Source organism: Necator americanus, chromosome X, assembly GCF_031761385.1.
Source record: "Necator americanus strain Aroian chromosome X, whole genome shotgun sequence".
In the NCBI taxonomy this organism is placed as follows: Eukaryota; Metazoa; Nematoda; class Chromadorea; order Rhabditida; family Ancylostomatidae; genus Necator; species Necator americanus.
In genome coordinates this window covers 9,863,304-9,888,626 of record NC_087376.1, presented here as the reverse complement: position 1 = coordinate 9,888,626, position 25,323 = coordinate 9,863,304, and the positions used below count along the sequence as shown (strand labels likewise).

The 25,323-nt window shown below is 41.8% G+C and overlaps 3 protein-coding genes across 4 annotated transcripts; 2 read left to right on the top strand and 1 right to left on the bottom strand.

Annotated features, from left to right (window-relative positions):
• Positions 1 to 772: 772 nt before the first annotated feature.
• RB195_022080 (uncharacterized protein) lies at positions 773 to 21,256 on the bottom strand (the record flags this gene model as incomplete). Of its 2 annotated transcripts, XM_064209085.1 has the most annotated exons (10): positions 773 to 848; positions 2,180 to 2,331; positions 2,557 to 2,729; positions 9,728 to 9,863; positions 10,341 to 10,475; positions 12,036 to 12,160; positions 12,220 to 12,293; positions 18,201 to 18,282; positions 18,768 to 18,852; positions 21,242 to 21,256. In XM_064209085.1, the coding sequence occupies 10 exons, from the start codon at positions 21,254 to 21,256 to the stop codon at positions 773 to 775; spliced, it is 1,053 nt and encodes a 350-aa protein (XP_064064966.1). The 2 variants fall into 2 exon arrangements, with proteins under 2 accessions (XP_064064966.1, XP_064064967.1); XM_064209086.1 differs by lacking the exon at positions 21,242 to 21,256 and having other exon boundaries at positions 18,768 to 18,819.
• Positions 21,088 to 24,754, top strand: RB195_022079 (uncharacterized protein; the record flags this gene model as incomplete). Its single annotated transcript, XM_064209084.1, has 2 exons — positions 21,088 to 21,200; positions 24,043 to 24,754. The coding sequence occupies 2 exons, from the start codon at positions 21,088 to 21,090 to the stop codon at positions 24,752 to 24,754; spliced, it is 825 nt and encodes a 274-aa protein (XP_064064964.1).
• On the top strand, positions 24,194 to 24,754 carry RB195_022078 (uncharacterized protein; the record flags this gene model as incomplete). The annotated part of the gene is made up of 1 exon (XM_064209083.1): positions 24,194 to 24,754. One exon carries the CDS (start codon positions 24,194 to 24,196, stop codon positions 24,752 to 24,754), a length of 561 nt encoding a protein of 186 aa, XP_064064965.1.
• Positions 24,755 to 25,323: the final 569 nt, after the last annotated feature.

Below are 25,323 nucleotides of genomic sequence, written 5' to 3'. Positions count from 1 at the left end.
ATATGCATTGTTACGTCAATACACATGAATTGTATAATGAATCAAATAATCATTGAAGAATATAGGAAGTCCTCCATTTGTGCAATGCGTAACGTGTATGTCTCCCAGAAGAAAAGCCTCGTGATGTTAAACCAGCCGATAATCAACTATGAAGGTCATTAGTAGCACCTCCAAAATTAACACCCCTTTTGCAATCAACTGATCAGTACTTCAATAATCGAAATTTACATGCAAATGAAAAGGCGAGGAATATTTATTAACTTCAGGTTTGTTGCTTCCTAAACATGGAATAATCTCTTCACAGACAAGCTATCAATTATATCCAAAACTAATAGTAACCAGCTAAGTACGTACGTTTGTTTTTTCATTGAAGTCAACAAAGATTATAGAACTAATCTATGCAATGAGTAATTTTGTTAACAAATGCACAATTAGGACAACACAAACCCGAGCAAAGGAGCTGAAAAGCGGAACAAAGATTAAGAATATAATTGGCTAGAATGCTATCAAATGTGACTCATTTTCATGAAATGTACTACAATGTATTCCACATCAAGATATAACGCTTTGAAGTTCTAGCAAAATCGCTAGGCCATTTTGCGCAAAGAATCATAAAGCAAAAACAAACGCAGAGCCTAAAATGTGTCGTCGGTGTTTCTCACCAACAAAACAAATCACAATCTATGAATTTATATGATAGTAAGTGACTGCAAAACAACTGCAACATTTCTCAGAAAAAAAAAATATTGGGAAACAACAACGTCGTCCACATCTACGTCTCGTCGGCTGCATACCATTTGGATTGGAGATAACTTGAAGGAACGAAGCCTTCAGTAGAGCTATCAATCCTAAAGAACATACAAGGATTTTGTTCGATGCAATTTTGGCTGTGAATGTAAATACAAGAAAACATCTGGTAGTGATCTATTCCGTATTTTGGGATATTTCATGTGAAAAGACGGACACAACATCTAGTAGCTGCAATGATCAAAATGAATTGCATACAATGAATGAATGGAGATGCTACTGCACGATGCAGCCAAGATTTACATTCACGTCAAACCAACATATGACGTTGGCTACTTTTTTTTCCACTGACAAATTGAAGTTTCAAAGCTGGGACACGCTTATTTTCCTGATAAAAAGAGCTCAGGTAAAAGGTAGGTGATCTAGATGCTATCTAGCTAAAGGTACATGAGAGAGCCGCGTCTCTGTTGCACCTCCGTTGTAATGCAAATGAATCGACATTATTTCAGGGTGATCTTTTTATACGAGTGCAAGCAACGCCATACGGCACTTCGGATATCCGCCAACATCAACGAGACCACCACCCACGCTACTGTCAACAACTCGTTTTTCTGAAAGGATATCATCACGGGAGGCGAGAACGGTCCTCCATGATAACGATAATCGACGTGAATACTCTCTCAAAGTGTTCAGCGAAAGCGCCAGCCACAACCCAATCAACTCCAATGGAACGTTCTCCTTTGTTGCACCTGGGACTCGTGGAGTGGGCTGTTGCCCGGCAAGCTGAGGTCGATGTCAAAGTCTACTCGCAGCAACTCCGCGAGCTGGCTGATGCAATCCGAAAAAAGCGACTGAAACGCACCGCCGTTCACCTCCAATACGACAACATATCGCATCGTCCACTCGCCAGCTTAAGCTTTGGGTTGAGAAACATCTGGGGAGTAGGGTGGTCCCCTACCCACCCTAATACCCAGACCTCGCCGCATCGGACTACCACTTGTTTCAGACCTCTAGGCATTCTCTGAAGCGAGCACTCTTCATCTCTGTTGAGTTGTTCTTTGAGTCAGCCCGATTCTGGAACATCGATGGATCATTATCAATATGTGGTTAAGAAACTTTGAAACTGTTAAGGAAATCCGTGCGTAAAAAAATAAGTAGCCAACCTAATACTACTGATTTGCCATAACTAGGATCTTGCTTAAGGCCACAAAAAAATCGAAGCACTCCGACACAAGGAATTCCAGTTTGTCAGAACCTTATAATTGTTCTCAAACTGCTAAACAATTAGTAGACAAGACTTACGAATTCAAAGTATTTTTCTATCCTAAAGTACGGAATAACTTTAGATTTTAAGTGAATTGTTTTTAAAATAACTAAGAAGAAAGTAAACCAGTAATAAAAACCTGAAAAAACGTGAAAATATTCGAATTACCGTCGAACTCTCGTCCATCCGTCTCCTTCATCGCGTTCGATAAGCAACAGTTCTTCACCCTCTTGTATCCCAATAGTACCCTCTGTACCACCTTCAAAGGGAAACTGGGCAACGGCTGTACCTAACGCTGGCATTGCACACTCCTCGTATACCTGTATGAAACACATTTAAAAAAGTGGATATTTCTATGGGACGGTGGAATATGAAACAACGGTAGACCTTATCTCCTTGGTGAAGATAAACAAAAGTTCAGAATTGGGCATTAATACGACATCAAATCAGCTATCATGTATCGGGTACTAATCGACGATAACGACAACCATTTCGGGAGCAGAGAACGTATATAAGTGATACGTCAAGAAAGCAATGAGCCAGACCTCATCACGACGCAGTTCTCCACTTCGGTTTGGAGTGTTGCCACCATCACTGCTCGCGATGCTCTCTTCGCTGTAACTATCACGTTGAGACGTTTGCGGATGTGGAAGACGCGCAGGTGGTGCACTTCCGGCTGAACTTCCTGATCGGAGAGAGGGTGGGGTGTCGTTCCCGCCTGAACATGACACTAATCTAAAACGATGGTAAATAAATGTCAGATAAATTAACACAAATGTGAGGTTTTGATACGGAAGTGAAATGTTCCTTTCCAAGAAAGAACTGGTGCGAATTTCTACTTTTCCCACTGTGTGCACAACCACGAGGTCTACAGAGTGTGAAAAATTGGTCAAAAATATATGGCTCCTCTCAAACTTATAAGCATCGTTATGCTGAAAACAGAGGATCTAGCTGGGAATTGCGGCAATTTGAAAAATAGCACTCAATTAATTTCGGACGACTTTCAGTTTCTTTTTTTCGTGATGCAATACGTATATATGACACACATTGCCTCGCGAAAAGCACGGAGCACAATAAAAAAGATCCAATTCAGGTGCGAGAAATAACCACCCAAATTGCTGTCGTTCTTGTCTAGACGGGTGTAAAAATCGTTCATACACCTCAGAATCATGTCAAACAAAATCATTCGAATTTCTCGAGCTACTCATCCCAAAAGGTTTCAAAACTGCATTGCTTCTTTTTCCTCAAAACGATCACACGGTAAAAGATCCGGGGACCGAGGAGACCTCTAAAGGAGTTGAAATAATGGGCCCAGTAAAGTGTCCTTTTCAAAAATTCTGTTGATTCTCTTGAGGTATAGCACGTAGACTCATTTTGTTGAAACAAAAGAGTTTGGAGGTAAACGCGACATATTTATAATTCAGACAGCAAAAGTGAATGCTGCTGCAATAGCATCTAACAATGATCACTTATCAACACTTATGCAGGAGCAAATCCCCAATATCACCGGTATAATAGTGGCTAACCACTTTCGAGCTACATGAGGATGCCTTGATTGGATATACGTAGACTTCGTTTTAGCAAAGGATGTTAGCGATACTCTTATAGAAAGATTTATAATGAAGGAATATGAACATATGCTTCTACAAGTATACGCCCTATATTCTACAACTAACGAGTATATTATGGAGTGCAAACCAACAGACGAGCTTTTTGAACTGTCTATTTTATTTACTCAACTTTCAATATTGGGCCGCGTATACGAGTCTGATTGCTGCCTGCACGTGATGTACCTGCTTTAACTAAACGCAATCAGGCGTCCCAGTGTATTGGCAACGTAAGTGCTATACAACCTCACCGTTGTATTGCTAAAGATTCCCATACATTGCAAAAAAGTGTCACTGTCGGAATCGACGCAAATGCGAAAATGGGACTTGAACAATAATCCGATGTGCAAGGAAAATGTTATTATCCAGCAGAGCGCATGTCGGATAAGGGTTACCGTCTTGTCGACTTATGTGAACAGACGGGACTGTTCATCGCTTCCACGTACAAGAGGAATAGATACCATCAGCTTTCATGGCAGGGGTGAGCACTTTCAACGTCTGAAAAACAGCGCAAGAGGAAGATGAGAACTCTCAACCTTCGGCTCGACTTCGTTCTGATGAGGAACATTTTCTAGTTAGATATTCGAATTCTAGAGCTGTTTGGTACGTCGCGTTCGACTCTGATCACCGTCCAGTTCTTCTCAGGTTTAAGATAAGGTTTCAAAAGAGAAACCGAGGAGTTCCTCTTCAACCGAAAATAGACATGATAAGTCTGAAAGAAGAAGAATGCAGAACGAAATTCGGCCAACGTGTATCTATCTAGTATATCGTGTATTCGAGTACGAACCAATAAGAAGCTTAGCGATGCGGATTCCTTCACAAAGTGCATCCAGGACGCAGGAAGGGAAACGATCTTGGTTCTACTGCCACAGAAGAAGATTGCCTTTGCATCTGGGGAAACAAAAGTCATCTGTATGCGAAACCCGCAGCACTGGCGATTTCAACAAGAAAAAGCGTCTGAGAAGGAAGTTGCGCCGCCAGCTCCAAAAAGACGGCGAAAACTAATGGACGTCAAGAGCAAAGGAATCTGAAAATGTGAAGACAAGAACCCGCGAGAAGAGTACGTTTTATTGAAACAGTATAGCGGCCAAATGCAAGGATGTTCTCCAGTCCTCAATGGAGCGGCGCTCGGTAAATCAACCCTTCCAATTTGGAGGGACCACATCAAGACTTTGCTGAACTCGCAAGCACCGTCAGCTCTTGAACTCGAGCACGTTAATAGACCGACGCATGCGGTTGACAAGGAACCACCAACTGAGTCGGAGGTTTTGTTCTGTATCCAAAGGATAAAAATGGAAAATCGGATGGAAACAATGGAATTAGTGCAGAAATGCTGGAATATCTTCCTTCGTCTGGAATTCGTGAGATGACAAAGATCTTACACTCAATATGCGTAGACGAAGGGATACCTCACTCGTGGAGACCCGCGATCATAATTCGACGAGACGTTATTCGTCACTGACCCTAGAAACTATCGAGGAATCTCTTTGCTCCGTGTTATGTGCACGGTTTTGGAGCGGAATATCGTAGACCGACTGTTGGAGCTGTAGAGATGTTAACTATGCTAGTTCATGTTATGCTATGTTTGTCGTGTATATTGTGTTATCGCCATTGTATGCAATTTCCATGTGTTGAGAGGTCTTATTCACTAGCTCAATGTACGTAGCAATGTTTGGCACATAGAAGAGCGAGCAAGTTCGGTGCGGAATAAATCATCTTCACAAACCAAGAGTGGACACAGCACCGCCTTATGAAGCATTGCGAAGAAACAACGCGTGACGAGTAAGCTGGCTTTCATCTTAGCCGATCTATGACTGACCAGGTGTTCTTCGTTAGAAAAGTGATTGAAATCTGGTAGCAGTGTTCGAAGCTAATACAATTAGCCTTTCTGAATGCTAAAGCCAATTTCGTCTTCTCTTATCGATGCCGTCTTCTCAACGCGCTTCGTGCCGATGGAGTAACAGGAAAGTTCGTTCGCTTGTTTCATGACATGAATCAAGGAACAACTCCTTGCAATTCGACCACCAGCTGGATGTAAAACATCGTTGGAGATGGTAATTACAGTAAAACAAGGAGCAGTGGCAGGACTCTTCATCTTCAGCTTCGCCGTCGATGACATCATGCAAAGAATAGATGATCAGTGTTCTACAGACATCGTCTTCGCCCCATCAGGTTGCCCCTTGACTGATCTCGAGCATGCCGACGATGTTTTTGTATTCGCGGAAAGCAGTACGAACCTCCACCATGTTCTCCATCTTGCTTCAATGCTAGCTGCAGCTTATAGACTAAGTCTACACCCTGATAAATGCAAGCAGATGTGGATCTCTTCGAGACCTCGAAAGGAAATCAGGGTGGACGGACAACCGATCGATCTCTTCGATGAGTTGTGTTACCTGGGCTGTATGCTGAAAGACAACGACAGCTACGACAAAGATATTCAGCAAAGTAGCGCTAAGGCCACTTCTGCATTCAACTCCTTAACGAAATGCCTGCGGTCGACCTCCATCACCAACGAAGTCAAGCTGCGAGTCTACCTATCTGCAACTCGCTCCATCATTGTGCACAGATCGGAAACTTGGGCAGCACTGCCTACTGTGATGAGAGGCTTAATTGCATGAAAAGAAAGCTGCTTAGACCGCTGTTTGGCTATATTTTGGCCAGGGGTATGCCACAATGAAGATCCTTATGCGGAAATCGATGTGGTGTACCACAGGAAGTCGTTTTCGCTTCCTTGGTCGTATAATGAGGAGACCAGCAGATCCCCTTGTCCAACGAGTTTTGAGGAATTTGTCGGATTCAAGCTGGAAGAGGCAACCTGGCCGAAAACGGAAGTTCTGGACTGCGGTGGTGAAAGAACACCCGAGGGCACTCGGCGTGGATAGGCAGTTCAGGCGATACATAAGGCGATACGCAGGATATGGAAGAGCGATGAATGGGTTGATTCTGTGAAGCTCTCGAGGAAGATCAAAAAGCCTGGGCAGAGCTAGGTTCAAAGACGACACACCTCGGCAAAGATACAGTTAATTGTGTCAGGCGATGACATCGGCCCGCCGATAAAGTCAAGTAAGTCACAGTGCACTTCACATTCTAACTTTCAAGGATGCACTTAATATTCCTTTTTTGAATCATTACCACATGTTGAACATTGCATCATATCTTGGTCATTTTCGGTGTATTTTATTTACCTACTCTACACGGTTGGTTTCCCGAGAAGCATACTGTTCCCCAAACTAACAGGCGTTGCACAGATAAAGGATAAAGACAACGTGCAAGACGTTGATCAACCCCTATGCGCCTACATATTCGACTTCAACTTAGAATTCATTTGAGCTTAATAAACGAGCGTGCACCCTAAGAATGACTTGCAGCGACGACCCTCGTACCAATTTGTCGAACTCGGAGCGATGAAAGGTTTAATTGGCACTAGAAAACTCGAACCTCCGATCGATCGTGCAGAAACAGCGGAATCTCTTACCGACTGCGCTAAACCAGCTCGGTGTAGTAGCTATAGATAATAATTACCACAATTTGGGGTACACATGATCTTAAATGTCAAGGGGGAATTTGGATCGGACGGACGGAAAAATACTGCTTTCTGCTATAAACGGCTGCAACTGCTACAGCTACTTGCAAGTTGCAGAATTCTCTTCTCAGGTATAAGTGCCCAGCAATGTGGTCGAAAAGGTATCCCCAACTGTCGATTGGTTCTTCACTTATGTTTCAGCCATGTTTAAACACTTAAGTGCAACTAACTCCACTTAGACGGTTTATCTTGTGCACAAGTTGCACTACAAACCTGATCCGATCGTCGCCTGTGACTTTCTTTTTCTCACTGAGATTTCTGACGTATTAGACTTCCCTTCTCTACCTGGGTCATTGATGAATCTGGCTCTACTCATAAGTTCACGAATACGCGATATTGCAGCTCATGAATTTACAACTGATGACTGCATATACGCTTAGAGTAATCTTCGAGCAGTTGGAGTAATCTTCAAACGCAATCGCTTACACCATATTGCGGCATCAGCTCTTCAAAAAAAAAGTTCGAACCAGTAGCTAAGCGTGTTGCTCACGATGTTTAAAACTAAAATGATGCAATCGGATAAAGGCGACCTAATTTGTGCTGCAATTTCATGAGTGCTTACGCTTGCTCCACAGCTCGATTGGATCTAGAGAGGATCGCACCACGAGTGCAACCTCTCGCTAAATTGCATCACAAATGAGGTTATTTTGATTTGACCTCGTTATCATTCTGATGAGATTTACCGATACAGTATCGAATAGTTTCAAAAGGGTAGATCAGGTCTATAAAGCAACTCAGCAAGCTGTGAAAATTCGACACTTACTTGTTCAACGAGTAGTTGATTGGTTAGTTAGATACCAATATCAATAAATGGAAAGGAACATTGAAACAAAACAGCAATTAAAGAGGTTCTTAGAACATTCGCTTTTTCTAGCACCAGCAATGGACATATGAATGTAGTCACAAAATAATCAAAGAACAACGATTGCTCACGTTCTTTTCCGAAATAATGTTGTAGTTGTCATAACGATCGTGTGAAATGGGTACAAAAAACATAGCACCCAGATTTCGAGAATCCTAGAAAGTTTTGACAATATTTTTCATGAGCGAACCGTTGAGATCAGGGAAGAAGAGAAAACCGGTGTTCAGCAACGAAAAATTGAGTAGCAAAAATCGCCAATTTATTCACGAATAATCGCATCCTGGGGCACATGTACAGTGTGATTTGCTATCTGCTCGTGTTAGCTTTCCACCAAATGCCATCAGACGTTAGAGTATACGCCCTCGGCAAGCTCGAGCTATGTGATTTACACAGTTATATGGTGGAAGTTACCTATTGGATAAGAGAGCTGTCATCCAACACCTCGCCAAATCCCAACCCAAATGAGTCAAGTACCTAGAAGAAACATGGAGTCTTTCGTAACAACTCTCCGTTTAGTTACGCTGAACTGCCCGACATGAGGATACTCGGGTCGCTCGGCGTCGAATGGTAGTTCACACGCGAGACACTATGTCTTTCAGATCTATTTTCGAGGACTATACGCCTCGGCGAGAATACGAGTAACCGTGTCAGGTGACAATACCGGGGAACGGTAAAGAGGGTCCCGGCGGATTCTCCGCGAATGCCTCCGAGACATAACGTGCCCAGTGGATATGCCGGCGGATACGCGAGCATACCTCGAAGAGGTCACGCTCCAGTAGTTCATGAAGACGCAGACAACCGTCTTAGATGTTTTTCTAGCCACAGAGACGCAGAAAACTGCGGAGTTACAAGAAAATATGCAAAGAAGAGTGGTATGAGCTGTCGAAATTACCGAATAAGTCAAAGAATAATAGTGCTAGATAGAAGTACATGGGATTTTGAATGGTGTTCTAATAAAGGAAGGGAGTGAGTTTGTCTTCATATCACCATCAGAAAGTCTAGAAATCTTACGAAATTTGAACTCTTTTTCTTCCTGTAAGTTCCAAGAAGTCAGAGATACAGAAGGTTCCTCTGCCCAGAAATAAATTAGGCTACAGAAAAGCTTGCGAGTTACAGGATAACGAAAGAAAAACGAAAATTTTTATGCACGTAATTTGAATCCACTATTAGGTACATCCTTATCTCATTTTTTACGTGAGGGTTTCTCTTGCTTCTGGTACGATTACTAAATTGAGATCACTTCACGTCACAAAATTGCAGTGAATGTATATGATTCTCCAAAACAATTTAGTGGATAGTGAATTATATCCTAGCCGGTGATGCAGCGTATGATTATCGGTAGGTAAGCAGAGTCACCTATTTAGGTGCTAACGAAAGTGAATCTCTTTAGGGCACGCACCAGCGCTAATTGCTCTGACGAGGCATGACCGGGGCATGCTCGAAATTCCGCCGGGACCCTCTTTACACGCACCCGACAATACCAACCCGCCGATCAAGTCAGTTAGGCACGTAATCTCGTCTTTGTTACGTCCAAGTAAGGTAAGTGTGGTAATACGTGGTGAGTGTGGTTTCGCAAAAGTATGCATTAGTTCCGATGATTCCTACTATCCAAAAATACACCTAGTTCTAGTAACAAAACAGCCGTAAAATGAAGAAGAGATTACTTTGAAGTTGTGTGTCTTCCAAAAGCAGGCGAAACTTGGCAATTTGCTGGTTGAGAGATTCAATTTCCTTCTCATACTGACAAAGTTGAGACTCGCAGTCAGCCGCATTGCCCATCTTCGGATTATCTGTATAAACCTAAACAGAAACAGAAATCAAAGAAAGAAGTGGAAGTTGCGATAAATAGCACAGAACACGTCGACTAGTTCAAACGTAATCATATGCGAACCATGTTTCTAACGATATAATTTAACTTTGTTGACGAAGCTTGGTGCTTATCCACATCATCTATTGTAAACGAGAGGCAGAGAGGATGACTAGGTCACACTGACTCTAACAAAAAATCTTCTGTATGAAATACCATTTTAGCAATTGGGCATTAACCGTTGGAATCAAACTGACTGTGATTCACTGCGTTTCATTGAAAAAAAAAACCAATCAGCAGTATTATGTCAGTCGCAACTGATGTCAGACCGCCACAATGTGACGACATAAATGGAAATCTTAAAAGTTTACATACGTCACTCCCCTGTCAGCAAGAAAAAGCATTGTATGGTCGCTGACAAAACAAGAAAAAAAAAACATTTGCAGCGTACGAACATCCTTAAGAAGTACCTGTTTCATTTTTGCCAATCCATCTCGGCTTTGTTGTCTTTTTTCTCGTTCCTTTTCTAATTCTGCAACTTTAGCATGGAGCCGCCGTATTCGCTGCTGTGGTGGCAGCTGGCCATAATCGCCGTTTAAATCACTCTAAAAATGTAGTACAATCGCCTAAGTAGGAATAATGAATGGTAAATCCGTGCAAGGGTTTAAAAGAAATATTCCCGCTGACAACAAATAGCTCTGTAGAAGATCATCATTTTTAGGTCATTTTGAGAAGTCTTTTCAGTGCATATGACGATCATATTTGAAATGTCAACAATAGTTTTCGTTGAAAGGTTTTTAAATGCTGCACTCGAGGTGCTCTCTAGTTTTCCACACGCTCTTCTTAAAGGGAAAGTTCGTCGATTTTCTATATATGATTTTCTTGTCGTGGGAACCATTGCCACTGCTATTCATCACAATTTATCGTTTCTGATCCCATAACACAATCAGTTGCTTGTATCTGTTTTGAGCACCGAGTATAGTTATTTCAATCAAATGGAGCACCACCTTTCCATTACGTCGCATACAAGCAAGGTGTCTCTGTCTCAGCAAGATTCATGATTAATGATTTGACTTCGCACAGCAACACCGTGCATACCACTACGCAATATGTTTGAACCAAGATCTTACCATTAGTTGCGAGAGGAAGCGTCGCGTCACTATCTCACATTTGTTAAACATTCTTGAGTGGATTTTATAGCGTGAAGATGCACTCTAGAGAGATTTAGATGTGAAGATCCAAATGAGAGGAGCTAAAAAAGAAAAGCCGGACTTGAAAGCACATTCCAGTCAGGTCCCTAAACAGCTTTTGTTGGGTTTCCACAATGGTAAAACGTTGTCAAACTGAATTATCCTTTATTGCAGTGTGCACTAATGTGCACTTTTCACAGGATCAATATAAGTGTCATTTAGAAGATAAGATGCTTAATATCACTTTAATCTCATTTATATTGAATCTAGTCTTATCCCGCCCACTGGTTTTATCGTGTTTTCTTATGTTCTTCTTTTTCATGTTTTTCTATGTCTTTTTTTGTTCCTATTAGAGTTTCAATGCCTCATTCGATGCCTTCTACGCGAAACAGATTTCACAAGAGGCTTCAAAGGCTCTGTCACTTCGATTGCAAAAAAAAAAACTGAAGGTGTCAAAATGCTCCGTTTGTTGACTTAGCACTCCGTTTTAAAGATTAGAAAAATTTTTAAAAATTAGAAAAAAGAATCGACAGAACTAAAAAAAAAAAACAGAAAAGGACAATTTTGAAGATTAAGAAATTCTCTATCGAATGTCATAAAACATTTTAAAACGCGTTCTATTTCTACTGAATTTCCCACTAAAAAAAAACCATTTACGACTTCTTCCTCAACCCACTAACCCAGAGAAAACCAGCGGCATGTACATATATTCATACTCATATAATATACAATCTCGTCAAAACGATATGAAGCCCGCCGCTGCTGCGTAGGAGCTGCGCGCAACGGGATGCGCTGGGTGTTCATCTCTGGGGTCCGCTTTTAGCTAGCTAGGACTTCGATCGCAAATGTTAACGTTGTTAACGTGTTAATGTTAATGTCAGCTGTTGAGGAACAAAGTCCGCATTTGCACTCTTTGTCGCACTTACCGCAGCTCATTTGAGAAAAAAACTTGAGAATGGAGGCCGTTTCACTAACTTTGTGCTTATCTCCACCTCCGAAAAACTTCTGGTGCATCGACTGCTTCCGCGAAACTGACTTACAGTCTTTTCTTCCCCCACTCAGCATACCTCTTTTCAATGTCGAGTCAACGTGTGAAACATCTGAAAAAAAATTTAAGCACCTTTACTGAGGCGCATTCTTAAAAAGAGAAAAACTAAACCTCCGCTGTTGAGACACGAATCTGGACGGCCAAGATCTTCAAAATGAAGAGGTGGTGGATGTGCATAGCCGGTTCTGGAAGTTATTATTTAAAATTAACTTAATTGTACTTGAACTCTACGATTTTGCCGTGGTTTCCGCTCCACGTTGAATTCGTGGTACGCTGCCTTTAAAGAACCTCGATATTCTGCCTGTACGACACCTAGTCCCTATGATAGCTTTAGCTGTGAAAACTTCTGCGTCGCTTGACCTGAAGTTAGCATCAGAAAGGTTGTGTTTACAGGCCGTTAACAACTGAAAAGGTAAGATGTTCAAGTTCGTAGGAATAGTTTAAAATCCTTAACAATTTTACTGCTTTCATCCTATTGAGCATGCCCGTTCTGCTAAATTTATGGGCAGGTAATGCATGATGCAAACATACTCTCTCAGCTGGAGCTTTGTTATCGCCAAGTCTACTTCTCGTGATGCCACATCTTCTCCTTCGTCATTCGTAGAAGTTTGATATTATCCTCATCACAGATGTAAAGTGACTCGCATAAAATGTTAAATTGTGTAGATGTAACGTTTACGTAAGAAAGTTTATGCGAATATCCAGACAGAGAAGATGTACTTGGCAAATAAATGGAACCCAGTGGTTATCATCAACATTACTTCCTGTGCTTTTCAAGTAGAAAGAGGAATGGAATTGGAGAGAGAATTGGTGCCCTAGCCTGAAATTAGGTTTTGTGTTGGGCTTGCGTAGAAACCCCGGAGTATAGGTGCGATAGGGAGGAGGCGGGGATCTAATTAGGGAGAGGTTCTAATTCATAGAGTGAAGCTCAAGTGGTGAGGAAGCCCCTTTTGCCAACCGCCCAAAAGTGAAGAGGGTCGGAGTATCTATCGACCGACTATCGCATCCATGTGCCGGAGTGACTCGTTATATGTACAACAGTAGTTGAATGTGTTCTCGGATATGAGAGCAGTTGCGAAATGAGTCTTAGAGAAATCATCATTAACATTACCGACTTTGCATCTCCACTGCAGTACAACATCCTAGTTCGAAATAATAAAAGATTCAAGGAGCTGTTTGGAAATAAACTTCAGGTTTGATCTGATAGGATTCAACATCGAGCTGCAGCAATCTGTCTAAAGCTTCCTTGGAAGTACAGACAAGAGAAAATCTAAAAGATCTAATCTAAAAGAAAATCTAAATTGCCGGAACATCCGCAAACAGTAGTGTTTCGCTCACAGCTTTGCTGAACGAAGACAGGACTTGCACCTCTTCTTTAAAAAAAAAAGGAACCAGCGTGGAAGGATGGGTTTTGCAGCTCCCTTCATCATGTAATTCTAGCGGCACAGATGACGTTGCAAGCTCAGAGGAGAAAAAGATCGAAGAAAGAGAAGTCGGAAAGGAGAAAAGGGAAATAAGGAGAAAAAAAGAGGTTAGAATGCGGAAAGAAGTTGATAGTGACATACTATATTTCAAAAAAAGACCGAGAAAAGAACAGTTGTTCCACAAATGCGACATTGGGGCCCGAGGGTTCGATCCCCAATTGGATCGAGATTTGTGCAAAAGATAAGAAAAGTTAGAGCTGCACCAAGGGGATTACAATATATAAATATGACACACTATTCAACAATTCGCAAATGAATTTGACAACAATACCGAAAATGCTCAGCGTGTGTAAACATTGCAAGGTTTAGAGGATCGTGACGAAAAAAACATTTTTGGGGGTCTTTTGTATGAGAAGATTTGCCATACAATTTGATAAATTACGTTCTTTTCTGATAACTTCTAGTTCTTTAGAATTTAGATAAGAATAACTGAACTCTGCTTTATTAGGTTTTTCTATCTAGACTTAAAGAGAATCAAACCGCCTAGAAAGGAGACATGCTCCACATGAAGTTTCTTTGTGTTCCCATCCAAATATGAGGGTGCGTGTAAAGAGGGTCCCTGCAGATTTTCGAGCATGCCTCGATCATGTCTCGGCAGAGCAATTAACGAAGAAACATATCCCTAAGGAATTAACTCTCGCTGCTGCCTAACTGGGTGGTTCCGCCCATTGCTCCGCCCACTTATTTGCCCGACATCGCAAGCGTGGTGAATACGCGTATGTTCTCGACAAACGCAAAGTCGAAATGGTGAAACAGCCAGAACGGCTGGACGAGAACACACAGGGAGATTTGAGATTCGGGGAAACTGAAAAGGAAACGAATGCGAAGCATTTGAGAACAATTACCAATGTCCTTTGCGCTATTCTTTATTTTCGTTTAGTTCTGTTCGGTCTTTTCTCTTTCGTTTTCGGTTTTTTTTGGCTTCTTGCTTAGTTCGTTGCTTCTTTGTTAATTCAGTCTTAATGTCTAAATGTAAGAACGCGAGTTTACAACTACACCAACTGTGTAGGTTCGTATTTCCATATGGACCAAGTGGTGATTGCGAGAGGAAAAGTTGAAGTAAGAAAACTTCGATGGAATGGTTAGTCCTATTTTCCAAGTCCAGTCATCACAACGTATGAGTAAGAGTTCTATTGTATACTTAGGAATTGTTCTGCTATATATTTGGAATCCTTTGTCTGTCTAATTAAGTAAATCAAATCTCTGCACTCTACTTATAATTTCTGCTAGTAGTATCCATCCAGTGCAATACTGTTTTCTTTCTTTACTGCGTGCTTTTTTATGTTACAAATAGTTATGTGTTATTATGTTCTTACGTTTAAAGTTGTTGTCATTAGAGAGATATTTTTTTTTCTGTTATTAAGTGACAGTAGAAGATTGTTATTGAACGAAACGCTAATCGATAGACGATGACATGACCTTTATAGGTGCGAGGTAGAGACTGGGGTTTAAAGAGTTCATTGCGTTATGGTCCACCTGTTCTATTTCTGGAGACGAGAGGGATTGCGTTATATGTTTAATCTTTCCGGTACAGTTACTCATAATTTATCTATAGAAAACTTAAACATATATGTGCATTTGTAGTTACAATGTGTGATCTGTGATTCTAATTTTGTTCTTCCTATTTCCTTGCAACTACATAGTTGTCTGTGTCTCTTATTATATTTTCATCTTTCCTTGTAACTGTGTCGCTGTCTATGTATTTCTATAGCCAAGAGACCATCTAGTAGGATGGTCGTCTCGGCCTCCATAGGGCGTGGCCTTGTCGAGGCATGTTGGCGTATCTCCCGGCATATCCTGTGGACACTTAATGTCTCGGAGGCATTCGCGAAAAATCGGCCGGGACCCTATTTGCCGTGAGGATGGTTTTAAAAAACACTGCAGCTGCTGTGCTGTAGTTTTTTTTTGGAATAACAAAACTTGCTACGGTTTCCCCTCACTAAAGGGTCGGTTAGTTGTGAGGGTACGTGGCGCGTCCCCAGATGGCGGATAGGAGGCTTATCGCACACCAAAAGCGATCATGAGTCTGAACTGAGACGCGGGTGTATTCAGGTGATTGACTTCTTGTTTCTGCTGCGCCAGGACTGACTCATGACATCCTGGTATCTCGCACGTCCGTCCGCCCAAAAGCTTGCAATCAAGTGACTGGTAGCTACAAGGAATGCGGTTTGCAGTCGCCTCCAACAGATAAGCTCCTAGGTTTTAAAATTTTACGCATGTCACAGTAATAAGAGAAAGTCTCCTGACTCCGGAGGAAAACCTGGTACGGTAGCCCCATGAAGGACGAGGGTGCAAGAGTCATTTAGGCTACGATCTGTCTTATCGAAGATCTAATGACGCAAGCCAAGAAGAATAAGTATGATGTCGTCGGACTTACCGAGAAGAGACGATGCCATCCTCTCAGCGCCGTATATGAAACTGGAGAACTGTTGAGCATGCGACAGTACAGGAGTTAGTGGAGCTTGGCGTTCTCGTCAACACGAGTACGGCAAAGAACACCGACACTTTCCAACAACTTACGACCCGAATAGGAGTCTGCGGATGAGAAGATGTTGTTCGTTGCCAGTTTTGACTATCTTCGTCGCTTACGCTCCGACATCAAGCTACGAAGAAGTCGAAGCTATATGGGCCCAGAGAAGTTCAATAGAGAATACCACACCTTCTATAAGGTCATTGGTGATTTTAACCCCAAAATTGGCTCCAGAAGAACGCCTAAGGAACTTCACATCCGAACCCACGGCCAGTGGAGTGAGCAAAAAGAGACGCTTTGCGAGTATATCATGACGACTAAGTACATCCATGGTAACTCGCAATTGCGGAAGCCCTCTTCTCTACGCCCGACGTGGGACTCACCCGAGAGAGGACACCATAATGAAATTGACCACATCAGCGTCAGTAAAGGGTTTTACTTGACGAATGTCGCTGTTGGGGCAAACGGGATCTATACGGGATTGGGCTATCGCCTCCTCCGAGAAAGGTTTTCCTACACACGGAGAGGAGCAAAAGTCGCGGAGTTCAGAGAGCGGAGTCCCAGGATTATCGTTAACAGGAATCTCTTCTCTACGATAGCTGGTTTTTGGGAAGATTCCGCAATAGACAACATCGTGGAATAGGATGTGTTGAACACCTTCACGACTGCATGAGGAAGGCTGGAGTTTTAAAACCACCAAAAGCCGCTTGTCTTCAGCAACTCTTGAGCAAATACGCCAGTGTGGAGCCGCATGAGCTGCAAGTAACCGAGAACACACGTCCGAGCTCGCAGCCAAACAGAAGTCTGAGTCAAGTCAGTCTCAAGTCTGAACATTTGAAAAACTTAACGCTCATCAACACATTGGCGAGGCACATCACTCGTTATGTGTCCCAATGCAAAGTTCCTAAGCAATAGAAAACCAGGTAGACCGTGCTGCAAGCCCTTCAGAGTAATCCTTAACAGGATAGAATAGGACATTAGATGAAAGAGAGCCATGCGAGCAAGCAGGGTTTTGAAAGGGATTCAGCACAATTGACTAAATCACACTTTCGAAACACATCCAGGTATGGCGAGAGATAAGACACCGCGCTGTCTCACCTTCGTCGACTTGAAGCACTTCGACTCAGCTGAGACTGAAGCGGTCATGGAAGCTTTGACAATCAAGGTGTATCTACTCAGCACATAACGGTACTTCGAGAGTTGTACAGTAACTGCATTTTCGCCATTCTACAAGAATATCATCATTGACCTGAAGAGAGGGGTTCGGCAAGGTGACATAATTTCACCAAAAATATTCACGGCCACTCTCGAAAACGCTATGCGAAAGTTGGAATGAGACGACATGGGAGTGAAGGTTGATGGTCGGCAGCTACACCATTTGCGCTTTGCTAATGACAGCGTACTGATAACATCTAGCATCAGCCGAGCGGAACGAATGCTGACCGAATTTGACGAAACATGTGGATGCATCGGTCTTCAGCTGATTCTGAAAAAGACGATGCTCATGCAAAATGGATGGGTCTCTGATGCCCTATTTACGCTCAAGGGAACGAACATGTCCAATGTCCAGTGCATCACCTTCCTTTATCTGGGTCGGGAAATGAAAATGAAGAAATGACTCGACCACCGAGCTGGGCAGGAGGAAACGAGCGGCTTGTGGAGCTTATTAGAGCATCGAAGATGCAGCGAAGAAGACCAGGAACGCCCGGTTCCAAGTTCTCCTCTTCAATACTGCTTCCCGCGTTGACTTATGCTTCAAAAACTTGGGCACTTATATATAAAGGACATAACAATATTGAATTATTCACAACCATCTTTGATCATTAAATCATACCAAAATCATGTAGAAATTTTTGGGAAATATGTAGTACTAAGTTATTCTATAAGGGTATTTCTAAGTTTTTTCCTCTATTTTGAAAAAATTTGACCCGGAAGTAGTTTTCGAGAAGTCCCCCATCTGACTTTGAATATACGCCCTAATTTCCTTCAAATGCAGCAATCGTAATAATTTGAAAATACGATCCGTCCCATACTTACAAAAATGTGCTGATTATTACATAAGATATCGATCGCGAACCACTGCTTGTTTCTGGGTGCAGGGTAGAGCTGAGATGAAAGAATATAACGAATAAACTTACTTAAACTGCTCTACAACCATGGCAGTATCTTGAACGGCATCAATCTGCTCTACTGCTTTCCTCATGTCTTCGTGACACCTTGCTAAAGAACCAAATATACATTTAGATGCCATGAATAAATAACGTGACGGACAGGCTTATGGAAAAGTATTAACTTGAAGGGGATTCTGCAGTGGAAGATTTATGGCATAGAAACATGTGGGCTGGGCAGTAGCCCAAAAACCTAAATAAATCAAAGAGAGCTGCGAAGAAGTCGATTTTTCGCTTCTCAGTTCTAAGCACCCTTTCTGTCAGTTTATGTTCCTTACAACCAAATGGGACATGAGGAATTTCCTCAAAACATTGTACAGCTGGAATCAGTCAGAAATTCCAATCCTGTTCTCCATCTAGGCGACAGAAGCCTCTTAGGCACATGGGACTTATTCTACTGCAACGGGCTGCAACACGTCGGCAACTTCACCGCAGACAAACGCAGAAAAAGAAAAAACTTTGTTTACGGGTGTTGGGTCTAAGATGAACTTGACCACGTTCTTCAGATGATGAATAACTGAAAACTAAAATACTTGCCTATGATAGGCAGAACGTCAGCGTCAGATGCAATACACATTTCCATGACCATCTTGGTATCCTTGATTCTTTCGAGGTCAATAGCCTGTAAACGACAAAGCTATTGAATTGAGAAATAAGTCGTGAGCTTTTTTTTTTAACTCAAAAATACAGCAAGAAGAAGATTTGTCAGAATGTTATACTTCACTTGATGGTTTGAAAAACAAAACGTTCATTGTCTGCTCCTCCATCCAATATTTTTGGAACCTACATGTAATGCAATTTACATCCAGAATAGTGAAGGACTTAAAAGTGATAAAGAATAAAACGCACGGCATTGATCAGTCCATATGTGGGTTCGCTTACGCGTTAGATTTCAATTCAGAACGGTTTGATGTTCATGAACGCGCGTGCAGCCTCACAATGACGTGCAGGGGCTAGCCGATGTGTTAACTTGGTGTGTTTGTCCTCCCAGACAAGTTTGGTATCAATTTATCGACCTACGAAAGAAGAAAGGGATTGCATTGATGGCACTAGGGCAGTTTCGAACCAACAACCTATCCTACACAGGACCTCTTAACGACTGCCTCAAACCGCTCATTATATATATGTGCATATACATGTATGTATGTATGTATGTATGTATATACATATATATATATATATATATATATATATATATATATATATATATATATATATATATATATATATATATATATATATATATATATAGCTGTTATGAGCTGTTCAAATTCAATTACTTACTTTCCGCTCTAAAGGATGACGCTCGTGAATTCGTCCGAAAATTTCAAGTGACAAAGAACAATTATTCTAAAGCAGTGCAGTTTCTTTGTTCGAAGTAGAATAACAAAGAAATCCTTGTGAATTTGTTAAAGGCAGCATACCACGAATTTGAGGCGGTGCGGATTTCAGGTGGAGTATCCTATTATGGAGACGGGGGTAGTTGCGCTCATCTCTCCCTGCATCACTACAAACAGCCGCCTCCAGAATGTTGTTTTGTACGACGCCATACCTTTGCGCCGTCTTCGCCCTGTGATTCGTCGAAAATCAATTTGGACTGATCCTATAGGCAGTAAGGGACCCTACGCGTGCAAGAGTGGTGCGCTGCAATAGAAGGCACCTTACAAAACAGCATTCAGGGGCCGGCTGATTGCAGTGACTAAGGGAGAGATGAGCGGAACCACTCCGGTCTTCATAATCTACGACCCCGTATACGGATACTCCACTTGAAATTCGTACCACCCCAGACTCGTGGTATGCTACCTTTAATGGAAAAAAATAGTCAAGTACTCTGCGCAGCTCCTCTGTCAAGCATCAGCGTTTTCTCCTCGAACCATTACAAGTCATCATTTCTCAGTTGGTTGAGGAAGGAGTTGTCACAAGTCGACAGTTTGTGGTTCATCGGAAAATACTTTCTAAATCTCCAGAATCAATAAGAAGAAAAGTAATCCCTCGGAAACAAGGACTTTCGGATATTTCATTTACAATGCAAACTCTCTTCACTACTACGGAAGAAATTTTATCCACTGAAGATATTATTTCGTTTTTTCGGGACCCAAATCCCCCATCACAACAACCCTCACGTAGCTCAATAAAGGCTGACTTCTGAAGCCACAATAATAACATGCATGTACTGCGCTAGGAAACACTCCCTGTATTAGCGCCAAAACCAAATTTGTTTAAAATTTTACCAAAGGGAGAAATTACGATAAGGAATCACAAAACCAAAGCGTTGCGAAAAGTAAGTTTTTTTTCGATACAGGCGCGGAAATTTCGTTCATCGGCAGCGCCCTCGCTAACGAGTTGTAATTGCCCATTCTAGAAAGTAAGCAAGTAAGACTACGTACTTTTGGAGCAAATGGAACCCAGGACACTAAGTGTAATCTAATACAAGTGGAAACATAGGATACTAACGGAGAACAACACCGTTTGGAGCTGCTTACTCACAATATTCTTATCAAGACATTCAGTACACCGATGATATCACATGAGGACATTGAATCCATTCAATCCCTCCACATCCCAATACCAACTCTTTCCAACCATCAGGAGCTCAAGCCGCTCGTCTTATTAGGCTGCGATCAGTTGTGGAATTTCATGAGAACTGATGCAACATCAGTAATGTTACCTTCTGGCCTTCACCTCCTCCCAACTACCTAGTGTCTGGAAAACCTCTACAGACACAGGTAAACCAACTGGCAGCCTAGGAACTACAAAAGTGGGATCAATATTGGTCTATAGACATTTTTATACAATACCTTCTCCCAAACCCCCAATAACTTTAGAAGAACAGGAAAAATGGGAAAAATACTGGACTATGGACAATGCTGGTACAGAAATGTTTGGCGAGTCCGAAAAAGAAGCACGCGCTGCTCAAGATCAAAACATTTGGCAAAAATTCAATGAAAAAATAGAGCGTAGACTGGACGGGTACTATGTTCGTCTGCCTTGGAAACACCATCCAGTCTTACCTGACAATAAAGCATTATCCTTGAAACTTCTTCAAAAAGTGTGAAGCATGCTTAATAAAGATCATGCGCTATTAGATCAATACAGCAGCTTTTTCCAAGAACAGTTGCAAAAGAATATTTTCGAATTAGTCGATGAAACTGCACCAGTGCAGAGACAGGTCGTTCACTACCTCCCTCTTCAACCCGTCATCACCCCTTTGAAAAACACCATTAAAGTGCGCATTGTTTTTGATGCCTTAGCCCACTACAAGGGATGTCATTCTCTTAATGATCTACTGCGCAGAGGACCCGTTATGTTACCGGAACTCTACGGACTTTTACTTCATTTCAGATCGGATAAATTGCAATGATAGAGCAAAGGCATTTCTTCAGGTATGAATCCACGAAAGAGACCGTGATGCAACTCGTTGTCTCTGGCTTCGGAACTGTAAATGCCCTCCTACAATAGACAATATCCAGACTTTTCTGTTCACTGGAGTAACTTTCGGACTTAACCTGTCCCCGTTTCTTCTGGCAGGGACCACTCACTTTCACTTGGATGGATACAAAAATAAAGCTGACATAGTTCAAAATATCAGTAATCTTTATGTGGATAATCTTCTTTTGACTGATACTATAGAAGAATCAATTCATCTTTACAAACGTTGGAAACAAATGTTTGAAGATCTTAGTATGATCTTGCGAGAGTTCGCTAGCAATAATGACCGTCTAATGAACACTACACCCATCCAAGGTAGGACCCAGGATTCATGCTAAGAAGTACTAGGAATCCGATGGAACTCATCAAGGGATACTTTCGAAATAACTTGTAGAATAAATGATAATGGCAATGTTACAAAACGCGCAGTTACAAGTGCCATAGGCGCAAAATATGATCCCATGGGTTGGTTCTTCCTTCTCTTGCATAAAGCTCGAATCTTCCTACAAAACCTTTATAAAGAGCAATGGGATTGGGATACGGAACTATCCGTGGAAAAGATTGCAGAATGGTGCACAATAACGGACAATATTCATGGATTCCATAAAGAGATACCCCAACTCCTGTTTTCTCAATTATCACCTTTGCGGATGCCAGCCTAAAGGCGATGGCAACATGCGTATATCTATGCCATTAAGAGGAAGCACACCTCTTTATGGCAAACGCCAATATACCTTCACTACATGGAGAAATTACAAGACCTAAACTGGAACTGTGCAATGCTTTCCCATTGGCAATCAGATTGAACAACTCTATTCTTCCTCAGATTGAAACGCTAATCAAAATTGAAGAAATTTTCGTTTTTTCTGACTCAGAAAATGTGCTTGCTTGGATAAAACTTCACGGGAACTAGGGCCATCTGACTACAATCGCCTAACTGAAGTGCGAAAAATTGTCAGTCATCTCGTATCGCTACACTATCGTGTGTGATTTGGCTACGTAGCATCTTCGGGAAAACCGGCCGACTGTGGAACCAAAGGAATAGGGAAAGATGAACTCCTTGAGCACTTTTGGTTGGTGGGTCCAAAGTTTCTGCGTACTGGCAACGTAATCCGACACATATACGAAAAGACCTTCGACTCCCAAATTAAGGACGAGACCGAAGGATCAATGGAAGCACGGCAATTTTACTCTGTGTCTCCATCCCGTAGCGAAGAAAATTCCATAGTTATTTTACAATAGCCAAGTAAAGACGTTCACTAAAACCAAAATAATCTTAGCGCGGACTATAAGATTTGTTTCTTTCGCAATAGATCGAAACAATAGAAAAGGCAAGAACATTGCACTTTCGTTAGCATCCCACAAAGATCCACAACCTAGCCGACCATTCCTAAAAGGTGCTGAAATTGAACTTGCTGGGAAACTTGGTGAAAAATAACCAGAGAACGGTCAGTAAAAATATTCTCAATTCCTTGCATTATCTCAATATAAAACCCAATGACCAAGGGATATTACGCTGTTTCGGAAGACTTGGCAAGGCTCAATTTCCAGACAAAACGAAGTATCCAATCTCCATACTGCAAAAGACTGTTTTAGCCGAACTTGCCGTTTCGTGACTGTCACCAAAACGGTCACCCGGGTACCAACCATACTATAACTCTCGTTCGTCAAACATTTTGGATACCCCAGCTACGTTCGCAAGTTTCGCAGATATTGCGCAAATGTTTGCAATGTAAGAAATCCAATAACTTGCCATACAAATACCCTAATCAAGAGGCGCTGCGAAAGGAACGCGTAGTGCGATCTCGCCCATTCGAAAACGTTGGGCTTGACTACCTTGGACCACCTTCAATAGCTCTTCCAACAGGAATGTCAGGAAAACCCTATGGCTTAATCATCACATGCATGGTTACCCGACTTATTCATCTTGACCTAGTTTCGGACCTGTCTCCTGTAGCATTCTTGCACATGCTGAGACGATTTTTTTGCTCGTAGAGAGATTCCTCACACAATAACTAGTGACAATGCACCGACTTCCACCTGGCAAAGAAGTTTTTACGAAAGGTTGATCAAATCAGTCAAACACTTTCTATACAAGACGCTCGGACGGTCACTCGTGCCGTTTGAAGAACTGCTAACAATTATCGACGAAATTGAATCGATGCTCAACACTCGTACGCTCACATATGTCAATAATGACGAGAGGGACTATCAAATCCTAAGACCAATAATTTCGTACAAAACGATCTACAGGTTTTGTGTCCACTAGGAATCAACACTGACAAAGCGAGTGATTCCACCTACGTCCCATTAGAGCAAAATTCATAGATTCAAACCAAACGTCAGGCAGTAGAAGCCATGGAATCCTCTTGTAAATTTACAGAGCAGTTTTGGCATCTATAACAGACTCAATACCTCACAAACCTGCGCGAGAAACACACCAGGCAGAATTTAAAAAAGACAGTCAAGGATGTCCCCTACAAGGAGAACTTGTGCTAATCAACGACAGTCTCCAACCTCGTCAGCTCTGGAAAATGGGAAGAAGACATCAAGCCTTGAGTAATGCAAAAGGTAGAATAAGAGAAGCAATAATACAGCTTCGATCACGTCGCCTGATTCAACGTCCAATTAGCCTGCTGATTCCTTTGGAACTTGAAGATGAAGCAATGCCCTTTCACCATTACATCGAAACTACAGAAGTTCCTTCGTCCGGACCAACAACAGATAATCAAGAAGCTCGATCAAACGACAATAATATTGTGTTATCTACTACCAGTTCAAGGTATAACCTAAAGAAGCGTAGAACAATTAACTACAATGAGCATGGTGATACTACCAGGAGCTCTTTTGAAGATATTTCCTCCACATCCAACCTTCTGCAAATCTCTCTAGTCCGCCTCCTAGCTGGCCCAGTTATGTCGAACATCAATAAATTGAGCTATAACTGGCGTATCCAGTGTATTCAAGGAGGAATAAACCAATACTCTTCTGAGGAGACCCCATATGAAATTTGTGCTGAGCAATATAGCGTTCAAATGGACAATCCAGCAATAAATGAAACCATTCGTTTCCCAGCAGAAATAGTTTTACACTGACACCTTGTGCAATGGAAATTTCCGGAAAATGGAACAATCAATGCTCTTGAAATTACCTGTCCTCCATCGCCATTTTGTCAATCAATTCATGGCACATTTTGTTTTAGCAATATTTTTGATCCCGAGTGTTGGTCCGTATGAGCAATGATCGCTACCGCGACACTCATATATATTTTTTAACAGGATGTTATGTTTTGATTTATGTGCCGATAGTGGTGGATCGTCAAATGCACCCTGTTGGTCACATTTTTTGGAAATTATTAACGTTTGTATCACGTCGGATCCACAAGCTGATGCGTATGCGATATTTTACGCCAGAATTAGTCGCAGAAACCTCGCAGAAATCATTGCTATTATTCTAGCAATTTTGGCGTATTTTTCGGAATGATGTCAACAAATCAACATGTTTACACAATATTCAACGATATACTCGCAGAATTCTTCACGATCAGCGAACGAATTCAATTATCTGAGATTTTCAAGATCAATCCTTTGAAGCAGGAGGCATGTCTCAAACTCACTCACAATAACACTTCACTTCACGAAATTCGCTTAATATAGAAATCAGC